The sequence below is a fragment of the Ambystoma mexicanum genome, chromosome 1p (genome assembly GCF_040938575.1).
Source record: "Ambystoma mexicanum isolate Mex_15411 chromosome 1p, UKY_AmexF1_1, whole genome shotgun sequence".
In the NCBI taxonomy this organism is placed as follows: domain Eukaryota; kingdom Metazoa; phylum Chordata; class Amphibia; order Caudata; family Ambystomatidae; genus Ambystoma; species Ambystoma mexicanum.
In genome coordinates, this window is record NC_090921.1 from 160591886 (window position 1) to 160606458 (window position 14573).

At 49.1% G+C, this 14573-nt stretch overlaps 1 protein-coding gene across 2 annotated transcripts in view; it reads left to right on the forward strand.

Moving 5' to 3' along the window:
• CTDNEP1 (CTD nuclear envelope phosphatase 1) overlaps positions 1-14573 on the forward strand; it is a 357671-nt gene that overhangs the window by 136710 nt on the left and 206388 nt on the right. For both annotated transcript variants that reach the window (XM_069645820.1, XM_069645829.1), the window contains exon 3: positions 3056-3174. In XM_069645820.1, coding sequence (XP_069501921.1) covers positions 3056-3174 — 119 coding nt within the window. The remainder of the gene's footprint in view (positions 1-3055; positions 3175-14573) is intronic.

Sequence of the window (14573 nt, forward strand, 5' to 3'; positions counted from 1 at the left end):
GGAAAAAAGGGCAAGGTGATCTCAGTCTGAGGTTACATGTCGCTGTGGGGGCCATGGCATTGTGTACCCCTCTTCTTCCCAATTGCCGCCTGTTCATGAGGCTGTGCAGGAGTTCCTCGCAGACAGGTGATCGCAGAGTCAGGGATTATGGTCCGACAAGTTGGTGGTCGACAAAAGCTTGGTGGACGCCCTTCACTGGTGGACGGGCACGGTCAATCTTGTAAGGGGCATGCCCTTGCTGGAGCCGGAGTTCCGGTATACAATAATAGCGGATGCTTCCCATGTAGGATGGGGGCCACACCTAGATGGGTCACAGGTGCAGGGCTTATGGTCTCGGGTGGAGACTGTTGCATATCAATGTGCTCGAGTTGAAGGCGGTGCACTGGGCCCTAAAGTAGTTTCCTCTGCATATCCGCGAATCAGTTGTGAGGGTGTTAACGGACAATACCACCGCCACCATGTTCTATTTAAGGAAACAGGGAGGCACACATTAGAGTCCTGTCGAAGCAGGCGCAGGACGTTTGGCATTGGGCTCTAGCTCAAGGGACCAGCATTGTCGCTTTCCATCTGCCCGGAGTTCTGAATGTTCAAGCAGACACGCTCAGCAGGGAACCCAGTCAGCTGCACGATCTTCCAGTGATGGGGTGGGGTGAGGGGGGGGCAATCCTTAGTTGGATGTTTTTGCTACGTGGGAGAACAAGCAGTGTCTGGAGTTCGCAGCAGAGGGGCGCATCCTGAGTCATTGGGGGATGCCTTTTCGTTCCCGTGGACGGGTCTCTTCGTGGTTGCGTTGTCCCCCCTTCTCGCTCATTCGGAGGACCATCCAGTCGATTCTGAAGTACCACGGTCGAGGGATTCTGGTCGCCCCGTTCTGGCCCAGGCAGACATGGTTTTCAGATCTTCATTTGACAGTGGAGGAGCCGATTCGGTTGGGAGTGGATCTGTATCTCCTGTCTTGGGACGACAGCAGAGTGTGGCATCATGATCTGGCGTGTCTCAGCTTGGCGGCATGGCTCCTGATCACTCTACGTTGTCCATTAGGAAGTGAGAGTGTCAACGGATGTTGGAGGCAGTGAGGGCGCCGTCCACGAATGTCTCATATGGCAATAAATGGACGAGATTCTGTGAATGGTGTAAGAGTCGTCCTGGGGTGGAGCCTTTGAATGTTTCACTGGCGCAGGGTCTGTCGTACCTGTTACACCTGACGGAAGGGGGCCTGGCTTTGTCATCCATTAAGGTGCATTTGGCGGCGATTTCTAGGTTCACGAGAAAGCGCCATGCTGTTCCTCTGTTCAGTCGCTTGGTGAAACATTTTCTGAAGGGGTTGTTTCAGACAAGTCCTCCATTGAATTTGTTTGCCCCTGTGTGGAGCCTTCATGTGGTTCTTCCGGCTTTGATGAGGCCTCCTTTTGAACCCATGTCGACGGCTCCTTTTGTAGTTCCTCTCATGGAAGGTGGCTTTTCTAGTGGCAATTACCTTGGCCAGGCGGGTGTCTGAATTGCAAGCACTGGTGACCCGCCTTACCCGAGGTTTCTGAGACCAGGTTCTCCTGGCTACTAACCTGCACTTTATTCCGAAAGTGCCGTCAGCATTTCAAAAACTTGTCTCTATTGCATTACCCACGTTCTTTGCTAATGCATCCACGCCAGCGGAAAAAGCCCTGCATTCTCTGGACATTAAGAGGGCACTTAAGTTTTATCTGAATCGCACACAGGACTTCAGGAGGTCAAAGCAGCTGTTAGGCCCTCCAACAAGGGCCAGTCCGTCTCCAAACAAGGACTTTCCCCGCTGGGTTTCCTTTACAATCTCGTTTTGTCACGCTAAAGCTGGCAAGCCTTTGAGGGGGTTTCTGAAGGCTTGTTCTACGCAGTCCACAGCATCGTCAGCAGTGTTGTGGTCTTGGATACTGCTGGTGGACATTTGCCAGGCGCCTCCTGGGCGGTGCCGCATACCTTCACCAGGCATTACTGTCTGGGGCAGCAACATGTGTAAGATGTGCAACGCCTGTTCCAATAAGGTAGGCCCCGCAGCTTTGGTTTTTTTTCTTTCTATGTGCTATAATCACTTACTGGTTTTGTCTCATGGATGCGATTAAGTACTGTTTTTGGTTTGCCTGTGACACACCGCACACATTGGTTGTACTGCTATGTAATCTATTCACAGCATGTGACTCCATGAGATCCAATGCTGGAGAAGGGAATCGTCTCTTACCTGTAACTCCATTTCTCCAGCGTTGGTATCTTTCATGGATTCACATGCGCCTGCCGGTTTTCCCCTGCAGGCAAACCTGATTTCGGGTTCCCTCTAATTTGGAGGCTAAAATCTGAAGGGAAGCCGCGGGGGCAGGGCTATTTATACCAGGTTTCTTATTGGTGGGACACTAAAGTGTCGCAGTTTTCCATAGGAAAACGCTAAGTTAAAGTTACTGAGGTTTCCCAGCATAACGACGGGGAAATATTCACGCTGGAGAAATGGAGTTACAGGTAAGAAACTACTACTCCCTTCACTGTTATGCCTCAAAGTATTGCTTTCTCTAGCCCACAGATTAGTTGCCTTCTTTGTGGTGTGAATATATCCACTCCCTTTAACTTCCATTTGTAGGTCTCTCGCTCTGGAGCACCCATTCTGCAGTCTTGTGTGAGGACTGCCCTCCCCAGCACTCATCATGATGATCTGTCTTCAACTGTGTTCTCGTGGATGTCTGCAGATGTTTAGCTTATGGGATTTTGCATGCTTGAATGTGCAGCTGTGTATGTGAATCGCCTCAGCGTGGACACCTGTAGGATCTTGGGGAGGTTTGGAAGTCCATTTTGTTGACCTTGGGGTAGAGGGCCATACCTGGCAGTCTAGTTGGCACTGTTCCTTTATGAAGGTTATTGTGTGTATGTGACGGTCTATGGCCCCTGGACAGCTTTGTATGCAGTGGGCTTCAGCCTGTAGGTTGTTGTGCTTTATATGAAGCACTCTGCTTCTCTGACGAAATGACGATCAGGTGGCTTTGCATTCTGTATTTTTCGCTGTTTCACTTACAATGCTCCACTTTTTCTGCTGCAGGTCATGTAAAGAGAAAGATACTGGTACTCGATTTAGATGAGACGTTGATACACTCCCATCACGATGGTGTCTTGAGACCGACAGTACGGCCGGGAACGCCGCCCGATTTTATTCTAAAGGTTAGAAAAGACGGTGAGAAAAGGTGTCTATGTCTGAAAGGGATATTTCTCCTGCCTGGGGTGTACTACTTTTTAAGGTTTTCTCCCTCACTAGAACCCAGCTATACCTGGACTTCCTCTGCCCACTGGGCTTGTGTTTCTCCTAAAGGGATATTCTTGGATACAATGTAAATCCCAATGAGAACAGGTGAGCTCAGTGGGGGGGTAACATTAAGAAGTATGAATTACATAATTTCAGTTTGTTTGATAGTTATGGTATGACAACCGGCAGGTCACTGGGATTAATGTAGTTTGATGCTGGATTAATCTTCTGCATGTGAAATATTTCTTCTGCATATGTGTGTTGCACCCTTGCTCTAGACCTAGCAGAGTCTAAACCTGTTCATTGCACCCCTCCATAAGTGTGCTTTGTTTCTCCATAATTGAGCTTCGGTCACTTATGGGTGTCCAGATTGCTCCATGTCACTGGGAAAAGACTTTCAATTTGTTGGCTTTTTTTTATCCTTCTACGGTGGATTTAAGCCAGGAATATAGCCCCGAAATGCACTGATACTTGGTAAATGGATGCCCAAAACTAGAGGCATGGTATCCCAGTATATAATTACCATCACACAGTACAAATTAAGGGGATATGGTACTGTCTTGTACTGGGTATCTTACAAATTTATATGGGCAGTGTATCCACCGACTGGGTACCCCTTACGTATTACTCAAACATGGAAAAAGGTCTGGGAAAAGGAGATAATGGATTCTGATACTGCATCCTGGGTAAAAGCATACACCTTTTCGACCTGTAATTTTGTTTTAGTCATTTCTACCAGATCTTACAAGTTAATTGATAAATTTAAAACAATCCCTACAATAATTGGATTTGCTAGATTCTCTCAACGTAAGCAGCAACTTAATACAATTTCTATGCCTGCGAACCCGTATTATTCAGCATCATTTACACCAAATTCTGTGCACAGCTATCAAGCTGAATACACTTCAAGATCTTGTATATGAATTTTAAAAAGGGACCGCAATGTGGTCTAAGAAGGGAAGCGCAGAAGGATTTATCAGCATCAATGGTATAAAGATTTTTGGACAAGAGTAGTTGGGCTGAGAGAATGACTTCATATGCTCTATGAATTCCAGTCTGTAAATTCCAAAGGTCTTCAGTCAGAAGTATTCAGAAAACATCAAGATTGTCACTCTTACAATATGAGCACTTGTTAGGAAAAACACTATTCACATGCCCCAACAAAGATGTTGATCGGAACATGTGTTGGTATAGAGGCAAAGAAACTGCAAGACATTTGCTGAAGGCATAGACATTGTATTCAGTTGCTGCATACTTGGTTGCGAGAATCTCTATGATGTAGTGGCCACCTCTGACGAGGATGCTCCATTCTCTGACCTCTGCTCTTCGCCTGTGGAATTTACAGCATGTGTCTATTGGGCAGACAATGCCCCTCATGGGTTTGTGCATGGCTTACAGGCTCTCCCCTTTGAGGCTGCATGTCTTGCTTAAGATCCGCAGCCTTTCTTTTCGGTAGTGGCGGATGTCGCCCTATGGTCCATTTCCTCAGCGGGCACCTCGACAACCTCAGTCACTGGAAAAGCTTCTGGTCGCCTACGGCTGGAAGGTGTACTAAAACCCGGCCCTCCAGCTCTGCCGGGCTAATGGTGTAGCATTGCTGGCTGCAGCCAATCCGTGACAGTTTTTGCCAGTCGACAAGCTTGAAGTCAAGCAGGTCATCCAGGATCACCTTCAGTCTTTGATCGACCACATAGATGCTTCTGCCAGAGGCAACTCGGTTAATGTCTGATTTATTTGACAAAATCCTTGCTTTTTTCAAAGCTTGGAGCATTATCATTCTTCAGTGGTTGAGCTGCAAAAAGAGGGCCTCAGAGAGGTCCCGTTCCTCCTGGCATTTCAAGGGCTTCTTGGCGAGGACCAGACCAGCTGGTCATTTCCTTTCCCAGGAAGAACCAGTAATGCTACCCCAGGCGGTTCTCCCCTTCCTTTCTTCAGATCCCTAACGAAATGTTAGCCCTGACCCAAATGAGCCCTGTCAGTTAGCAAGGTTATATATTGTTAGTAATAAATGGGACACCAGAGTTTGTTTCAATAACCTCTTTATTAACTGTATATGTGCTTTACATTGGATTTACCTGGATGTATCCAGTTCCTCTTCATGGGGGACCCATGGAACCTTTGGAGTGAGACAATGGGCTTGACTCACCTGCCAGTGAGCAGGGACATGGACTGGGCTTACCTGAAGAGGTCTGTTAAAAGAACGACAGAGATCTAGAGCCAGTAGAAAGGCAGAGAAACTAGAGGAGTGTAAAATGGACAGACGGAAAGAAAAGGGCTGCATTCCCTGTGGTGGCTTGCAGCATCGAGCGGCCACTAGGGCCTCTTGGAGGAGGGTCGTGCTGCATATGCCAGCTGCAGCCCAGTATCTGGCGTGAACCTAAGCCCTGTGAGGCAGAGGGGAACACACTGTCACCTGCTCAACTCCATCCAGTCCAAACAGTCTATACCGTGCAACTTCTCTGGGGCCCCTCAGACTGCTACTTCTGCAACTCTCCTGGTTTACCTCCAGTGATGCATGTAAGTCCCGTAAGTGGATTGAACACAAATGCAGAACACGATAATTGATATTTTATTTGTATCGCGCTCGTACACAAGTGTTTCAGAGCGCGACAAGGCAAGGGAGAACAAAAACAATATTACTAGGCCCAGTGACCATGAGAACGCGCAAGTGCATGGGAGAGGGGAAAGTGCATGGAAGTGGGGAGAAGTGGAAAATGTGGAGCAAAGAGAAACAGATAATAAATAATAAAAGGCAACAAGCGGTGATCGTGCAGCCACCAAGTGCTGGGTTTAAGGCAGCAGACAGGGTATGTCTTAGTGCAGGAAAAAGGGGAGGTGGCTGTATGGTTTCAGTGCAAGGGATTGTACCTGGGCCCGGAAGACAGAGGCTAGGCAGGTGCACAGTGCCGAGAGAGAGAGATCAGCAAGGGAGAGGAGGGGCGAAGGCAGAAGCAAAGAGGAAAGCCTTGATGTGCTTCCAGAACCAGCGATTGTTCGCCTCAAGTTTGAGTGGCAGGAAGGCTGTTCCAGAGGGAGGCCCCAGCCGGAGACTGAGATCTACCCCCAGCTCGTTTCTTTGAAAAAATGACTGACCCATCAGGGAGTTGGAAGTAGAGGAGCGAAGGGCTCAAGAGGAGGTATTTACGAAGGGATAGCTGAAGGTATTTTGGGCCCAGGCGCCAGAAAGCCTTGTGGACAATGCAGAGGGTTTTGATTTTAATCCTTGCATCCACTGGGAGCCAGTGGCGAGATTTCAGGGCTTGAGGGATACGATCCCAGTACTTGAGGACAAGGGCAAGTCTTGCAGTCCTGGATGAAGGGCGTAGATTAGAGGCAGGTAGATTTAGAAAGAGGCTGTTGCAATAGAACAACCTAGGGAGAGCCAGGGCTCGGGAGACCGTGAGCTTCTGACGGAAGGAGAGGAAAGGCAGAGACCTCGGAGGAGGTGCAGTAGGACGTTCCTCATTTTAGAGACAGAGATGTGGGCAGAGAAGGAAAGCGTGGAATCAGATGACCCAGAGGTTATTGGCCTCACAGGTGGGGGGTAGGAGTAGGGCCAAGGGAGGGCTGGAAAGTGATTGACTGGAAAGGAGGGTGAAGGTGTGCCAATGATGAGGATCTCCGTCTTGCTGGCATTCAGGCAGTGATCGTTGGCGGCACACCAAGACTGAATGGCAGTTAGGCAATCAGAGAGGAGGGAGAGGAGGTGGCCGAGGGAAGCCTGAAAATGGGTTGTTTCAGCAAAGCACTGGAAATTGGAGCGGAAAATGGCAATGCAGTGGGCGAGAGTTGCCAGGTATTGGTTGAAAAGAGCCAGGGCGAGAGGTTGGACACCTGCGGAACACCACAGGTAGAAAGGGAGATGGATGAAAGGATGAATACACCAATCATTCTATTAAAAATCTATTGTGATTAGCTGAAATTGCATTTGTCTGAAAGCATAAATTACATAGCTTCATGTGACTAGCAGTAGAATAAACATACAACATTTTTAAATCTGTATCCATGTTTGTCCATGTTGCTCTTTCTGTGCAACACATACCTAGGTTAATCTTCGCCCTGTTAAAATGTTAAGGATTTAATGGGGAACAGCGTCTACATGAACAGGCCTTTTATTAATCTCCTCATTACAATCTAAAGCACAATATTCATCAGGTCATCAATTTTTTTCTACATCCGATCATATTCGTGCACATCTTTATATTCACAATGTCCCAGGTAAAATAGTTGTTGTATGGTTACTGGAGGCTTGTTGTGTTAGACGCTTACACTACACTTATTAGTACGACTACAACAGCAACCCATTAATCCTGAGAAAATAAGAGGAACATTATTTCTCCAGCATTGGATCTTTCATGGATTCACATGCTTAGAATATTCCCCGTCGTCAGGCTGGGAATCCCCGGTACATTATATAGACCCTTTCCCGTAGGAAAACTTTTTCGACACTTATGCGTCCTATCCACCTCGTTTTGTATCATGCGTGCCTTCGCCGTCAGGACGCCATGATATAAATACAGGACCCGCCCCCGCGCTCCCTCAGATTTCAACCGTCTTTCAAAGTAGTGGGATCCTCGTGGTTACTGCTAGTCGAAATTAGGTTGTATTTTCGCTTCGGCGACGTTACATTCTGGATAAAATATGTCAGGAAAAGCTTTATTTCGCCCTTGTGCGACATGTGGACTCAAAAAAGTCTATGAAGGTGATGCTCACATGGATTGTATCTACTGTCTCCACCCGCACCACACGGCGGATACATGCGAGATATGCCAGGGTTTCTCCCAAAAAACCCGTAAAGACCGGAAAAGAAGGTTGGTCGACTGGCTTAACGACGGAGCGGGTGCCTATCCGGCATCAGAAGTTGGCTCCACGGCCTCCAGGAGCAGGTCGGAACCTCCCTCGAAGGTGCGGCCTGTCGAAAAATGCCCTGCGGACAAGCATACGAGGAAGCATGCTGGATCTTCCTCATCACACAAAGTCCTCCTCCTCCTCATCCTCTAAGACGGAGAGGCAAGCAGCATCAAAACCCTCCTCAGGGGACCGTCCTAGGTCTTCCGTGAGTCGAGACTCTTCAGCCGGGAAGTCGGCAACGAAATCGGCTACGAAGTCTAAAGGCTCGGTGCCGGCTACTTGCTCGTCGACCCCGGTGTCGTTGACGATGCCTATTACTATTCAGGCAGCAGCGGTGAGGATTCCTTCGTCGACGGTGACTCAATCTATGGCCTGGCAGCCAGAGGTTTGTGACCCGGTCCCCCCTGAGGTCCTACTGCAGCCAGACACGGCCTTGTCGGTGACGTCGGCGGAAGGAGAATGTGACAGGGTTATGCAGCCGTCGGACTTGGGCTTACGGCCTTCCAATACGTCGACGACGAGTGCGAGTGGGGGTGTGGTCCCTCTATCCTCGACGTTGCTGACCCCCCAGACGGTTTTGTCTCTGGATGTGCTTAATACTCTTCAGAAGCTCCTGCAGCGTCTGGATACGCAGATCCCTCAGCCTGGCACTTCATCGTTGCTATTTTCTGCACCTTCCGTCTACGAGCAAGCTCAAGCAGCCCGCTCGACGACCAAAAGCCCGTCGGCCTCCCAGGTGGTGAAGGATCGTCCTCGAGCGCAGGAGGAGGGTGAGCTATCGGAGTCCGATTCTATACGAGGTGACTCGGGGTCGGACATTTCCCTGTCACCGTTGAGAGACCCAACATGGAATTCGGATGTAGAGATAGAGTCTACGAGAAACCAGGCACAACCATCTCCTCCGGATGATGTGGGAGCCTTCCATGCAATGGTGGGAAAAGCGTGTTCCGAGTTCGGCTTAATTCCTGAGGAGCAAAAGAAAGACTGTTTTCTTTTTGATCACATGGGTCAAAGGAGGAAATCGGTATTTGCCATCCCAATCCTGGACCACGTGTGGCAAGAAGGCCTCAAGACGATGCGTCATCTGTTCTCGGAGCCGGCTATTAAGGGGCGTATTGAGAAAAAGTTTAAAGCTCCGGAGTCCACTCCAAAATGTCTAACATCTCAGCCTCTGTCAGACTCTGTGGTATCGGCGGCAGCGGCTAGGAAGGCCAGAGTACAGCAAAAATGTTCAACCCCACCAGAAAGCGAGGCCAGGAGGCAGGACGCCTTTGGAAAAAAGGTGCTCTCAGTCGGCGCCACGACGGTAAGAGCAGCCAACTCCTTGGCGATTGTATCACGATACGATAGGGAAATGTGGCATAAACTAGCCCCTATCCTAGAACATCTGCCGGAAGAACATCGTAAAGCAGCCATGTTGCTAGTACGAGATGGTGAGGAGGCCTCGAACCATGCAATTAATATTGCGGTGGACCTAGCAGAGTCTGGGTTCAAACAAATCAATCATGGCGTAGTGCTACGTCGACAAGCGTGGCTCAAATGTACTACTTTCAGACCTGAAGTCCAATTCAAAGTCCTGGACATGCCATGTGAAGGAGAACATCTGTTTGGAGACAAGGTAGATGAAGCCTTGAAGGGGATGAAAGAAGACACGGATACCGCTAGGTCTCTCGGCGCCCTCCAGACAGGTAGAAGTTTTCGCTCTTTTCGCCCCTTCAGGGGTGCTTCCGGAAACTCCCGCTTTGGAGCCTCTAGGGACCGTGGATTTAACAGGCCCTCATACTCCTCACAAGGTTACAGACGTGCATCCCAGTCGGCACGTAGAGGCAGAGATTTTCAAGCCTCCAGACGACGCGGCTCGGGTCCCTCGTCGACGAAGGACAAGCAAACCAGCAACCAATGACGGCCTTCGGAACGTCCTGGGGGGTCGAGTCTCATCATATCGACCAATGGAAATGCATCACCACAGATCGATGGGTTCTGGACACGATTCGCATGGGTCATGCGCTACAATTCAAAAACAAGCCTCCAAGTCTTCCGCCAGTGTTTTCGGCCCAGCCCCACCTTCGAGTTCTACGACAAGAGGTGGCGCTTATGCTGCAAAAAGGAGCTGTAGAACGGGTTCCCGTGGCACAGGAAGGACGAGGGATTTATTCCCGGTTCTTCGTCGTCAAGAAGCCAAATGGAAAATGGAGGCCCATTCTCGACCTGAGGGTACTCAACAAATGGCTAAAGAGCTCAAAATTCAAAATGCTAAAGCTCCAGGAGGTTATCAGGTCAGTGCAACCCATGGATTACCTGTCGTCGCTAGACCTTCAAGACGCGTATTTTCATATCCCAATACGTCCACGACACAGGAGATATTTAAGGTTCGTCGTCGGGCGAAAGCATTTTCAGTTCAAGGTCCTCCCGTTCGGTCTCAAGTCCTCCCCCAGGACGTTCACCAATTGTTTGGCCCCTATAGCGGTCCATTTAAGGAAGGACGGCCACCATGTCTATCCCTATCTAGACGACTGGCTGGTCAGAGGTTCGTCCATGGAACAAACACGAAACAGTCTGGGGGCCACGATGTCCCTCTTACAGGAACTGGGCTTTGCGATAAACTTCAGCAAGTCCTCCGTAGAGCCTTCGACGACCTTGGTCTTTCTAGGAGCGGAGTTTCATACGCACACAAGCCTTGTAAGACCGTCCAGCAAAGGAATACAGAAGCTACAAAGCAAGGCGTCGGAATGGAGATGCGGTACCAGGGTGTCGGTGCGCAAATACATGTCCCTGCTAGGGACCATGTCATCCTGCATTCCGTTGATAAACAACTGCCGTCTGTTTATGAGGCCTTGCCAGGAATTTCTAGCAGACCGTTGGGCGCAGAGCCAAGGTCGCTGGTCCGACAGACTCGTCATCGACGAACAACTGGTACAAGCACTCCGTTGGTGGAGAGCTTCTACTCATCTAACGAAAGGAATGCCTCTGGTGGAACCGGAGTTCCAGAAGACGGTGGTGACGGATGCATCGCTGAGGGGATGGGGAGCTCATCTGGATACGTTACAGGTACAAGGCCGGTGGTCTTTACAAGAGTCCTCCCTGCATATCAACCTGCTAGAACTGAGAGCAGTGCGGTGGGCTCTAAAATCTTTTCTTCCTCAATTGAGAGACTCTGTGGTGCGTGTCATGACGGACAACACGACTACAATGTTTTACATAAGGAAACAAGGAGGAACACGTTCCAGGTCCCTGTCGACGGAGGCACAGAAAATCTGGCATTGTGCCCTGCAACACAACATGCTAATCTTGGCGTTCCACCTGCCAGGTGTGAGAAATGTGGAGGCCGATGCCCTCAGCAGGGAAATGAACGAAGTTCACGAATGGGTGCTGAACGACCAGCAACTACAACACGTATTCAAGAAGTGGGGACATCCTTCCATCGATCTGTTCGCGACGAAGGACAACAGGAAATGCCCGCAGTATGCAAGCAGATGGCCTCAGCAGGGCTCACTGGGGGATGCGTTCTCCTTCCCATGGACGAACAAATTCCTGTACGCATTCCCTCCTTTTCCTCTTATCCGGAGGACGTTGCAATGGATCCTCAAGTACCCATGTCGGGTGATTCTGGTGGCCCCGTATTGGGCCAGACAGGTGTGGTTTTCAGACCTGCTGCACCTAGCGGCGGCGGAGCCAATGAGGTTCAGGAAGATTCCCAACCTTCTGTCTCGACAGGAGGGTATCGTTTGGCATCACGACCCGGACAGCCTCAAGTTGACGGCCTGGCTCCTGACTTTGCCGAATTTGGTCAGCTAACGATTCCGGAGGAGTGTTGTCGTATTCTGCAAGCGGCAAGAGCACCTTCCACAAACACCTCATACTCGTACAAATGGAGGAGTTTCTGTCAGTGGTGTGTGGATCAACCAGGTTTGGTTCCGCAGTCGATTACGCCGGAACAGCTCCTTCCATACTTGCTGTTCTTAGCTCAAAAGGGCTTATCGGTGTCGTCGATAAAAGTACACCTGGCTGCCATCTCCAGGTTTACCCGTCAACGACATTCCGCACCATTATTCAACGACCGGCTGATTAAGCACTTCCTTAAAGGTTTGTTTGGGAGTTTCCCTCCCGAGAAGAAATTTCCTCCGGCGTGGAGCCTCAATCTGGTGTTAGCGTCTCTTATGAAACCTCCTTTTGAACCAATGTCCTCATCGTCTCTAAAGTTTTTGTCGTGGAAATTGGCCTTCCTGGTGGCCATCACTTCAGCTCGACGTATTTCGGAAATTCAAGCTCTAATGGTAGACCCACCATACTTAAGAATTTTCAAGAACAAGGTGGTCCTTGCCACAAACCCACAGTTCATACCGAAAGCTCCTTCAGTGTTCCATAAACATTCCTCTATTGTTTTACCTACGTTTTTTCCAGAGCCATGCTCGGGAGCGGAGCGCACGTTACACACATTAGACGTGAAAAGGGCTCTCAAGTTTTATCTTCATCGCACGCAACCTTTCAGGAAAACGAGGCAATTGTTCGTGGCCTATGGTTTGGGTGCTAAAGGCAAAGCCATTTCAAAGCAAGGACTGTCAAGATGGGTATCGTCTACCATTTCGTACTGCCATTCCAAGGCTGGGAAGCCTCTTCTGCGACGCCCAAGAGCTCATTCAACTAGAGCGGCGGCATCGTCGACGGCGCTGTGGTATGGAGTCCCTCTAGGGGACATCTGCATGGCGGCTACCTGGGCGGCTACACACACTTTTACCCGCCATTACTGCCTGTCACAACAACATGCCGAAGATACTCGGATGGGACAGGCGGTGCTTCGACACCTATTCCAATAAGGTAAGCCCGGGTTGAGGGGTTAGATCTTGTTGCAATTAAGATTGAATATTGTTAGTTTCCTATGTTAACAATTGCTGATGTGTACACGACCATAGGGAACGGGCATTGTGAGGAAAGTATGTGGGTTTGCATGCACGCCTCCTCTTTTCGGGATGGTACTGCTATGTAATCTATTCTAAGCATGTGAATCCATGAAAGATCCAATGCTGGAGAAGGGAATAGTTTTACCTGTAACTCCATTGCTCCAGCATTGGTATCTTTCATGGATTCACATGCGCCCGCCTGCCTCCCCTGGGCATGCAAACTGGTTCCCCCACTACTTTGGGGGCCGAAATCTGAGGGAGCGCGGGGGCGGGTCCTGTATTTATATCATGGCGTCCTGACGGCGCGGGCACGCATGATACAAAACGAGGTGGATAGGACACATAAGCGTCGAAAGTTTTCTTACGGGAAAGGGTCTATATAATGTACCGGGGTTTCCCAGCCTGACGACGGGGAATATTCTAAGCATGTGAATCCATGAAAGATACCAATGCTGGAGAAATGGAGTTACAGGTAAGAAACTATTCCCTTCTGAGATGGAAGGTTTATTTATGAAACCTTTGTGCACTCCTCCTGATGTTGTGCATTAGTAACACAAAGTGGCATACCCGTGAGCAACTTAAAATGCATATTTATCCCCTTCAATCACGGTTTCTAGAATATGCAAATATTTAATCCTCTGCACCTGGTATAAAACCTCGATCAGATTCTGAAACCTCTGACAGCAGAGTTGACAGTTTACTGGCATTTCATAATTAAAACTGCACCTCTCGAACAGAAGATAATGTCTTGGTACTAGCTGCATTAAAAATATGTATATTCATGGAGGGGGTTATTTCTAACCCACACTATTATTCTCAAACTGCTTTATCCTTTGTATAGAGCTCCCAATGGCCCAACCTGCCAAACAGACTATCCCCTACCTAACATCCCCTGCCCTGCCTCTAATTTTCTCATGATTTGCTTCCGCAGTGGTTCGAGGGGCTGTTACAACCAGTTGGTTTCCAACCTATCTAGAGTAATCCCTGGGGCACTGAGCGGGAATTGTGCTGGCTGTCCAGGAACGTTCGCTTAACGCACTTTGTGGTGCGTCACCCATTCCCTGGTGCACCCTGCCCTTTCACCCTGTCGAATTTGACTTGTCCAGGCCCAACTCTCTCCATGAGCCCCAGAGCTTAAAGTGAGCACTGTTTCTTTTGACAATTTCAGCTGCAAGTCTTCCACCACTTTTGCCATGGCCACAACTCCTCAGAAACTGTAGATTTTTGCAAGTTCTGATGGCCAGGCCTGATATACATTTTTAAGAATCCCGAGAAGCTGGTTGTTCAGGAAGTCTTCGACTTCTGCAAAGTCCCACTCTATTGCTTATCCAGCCAATGTGACAGTGCAGGTAAAGTTTGTAAGGTTTCTAGTCATGATGCGCAGAGAAGAGTGTATTCTCGTTTTGCCAAAGTGCATGTCTTTATTTGTCATTTGTCCCCTAGTAATAAGTCCAGCTGCTTTTGTATTTGTTTTTTTATTCAAACGATCCGAACTTATACAAGACTGGTCCTGTAAACATTCCAAGCTGCAAGGGCAGTATTTGACCCTTTCCACACCCAATCCCCGG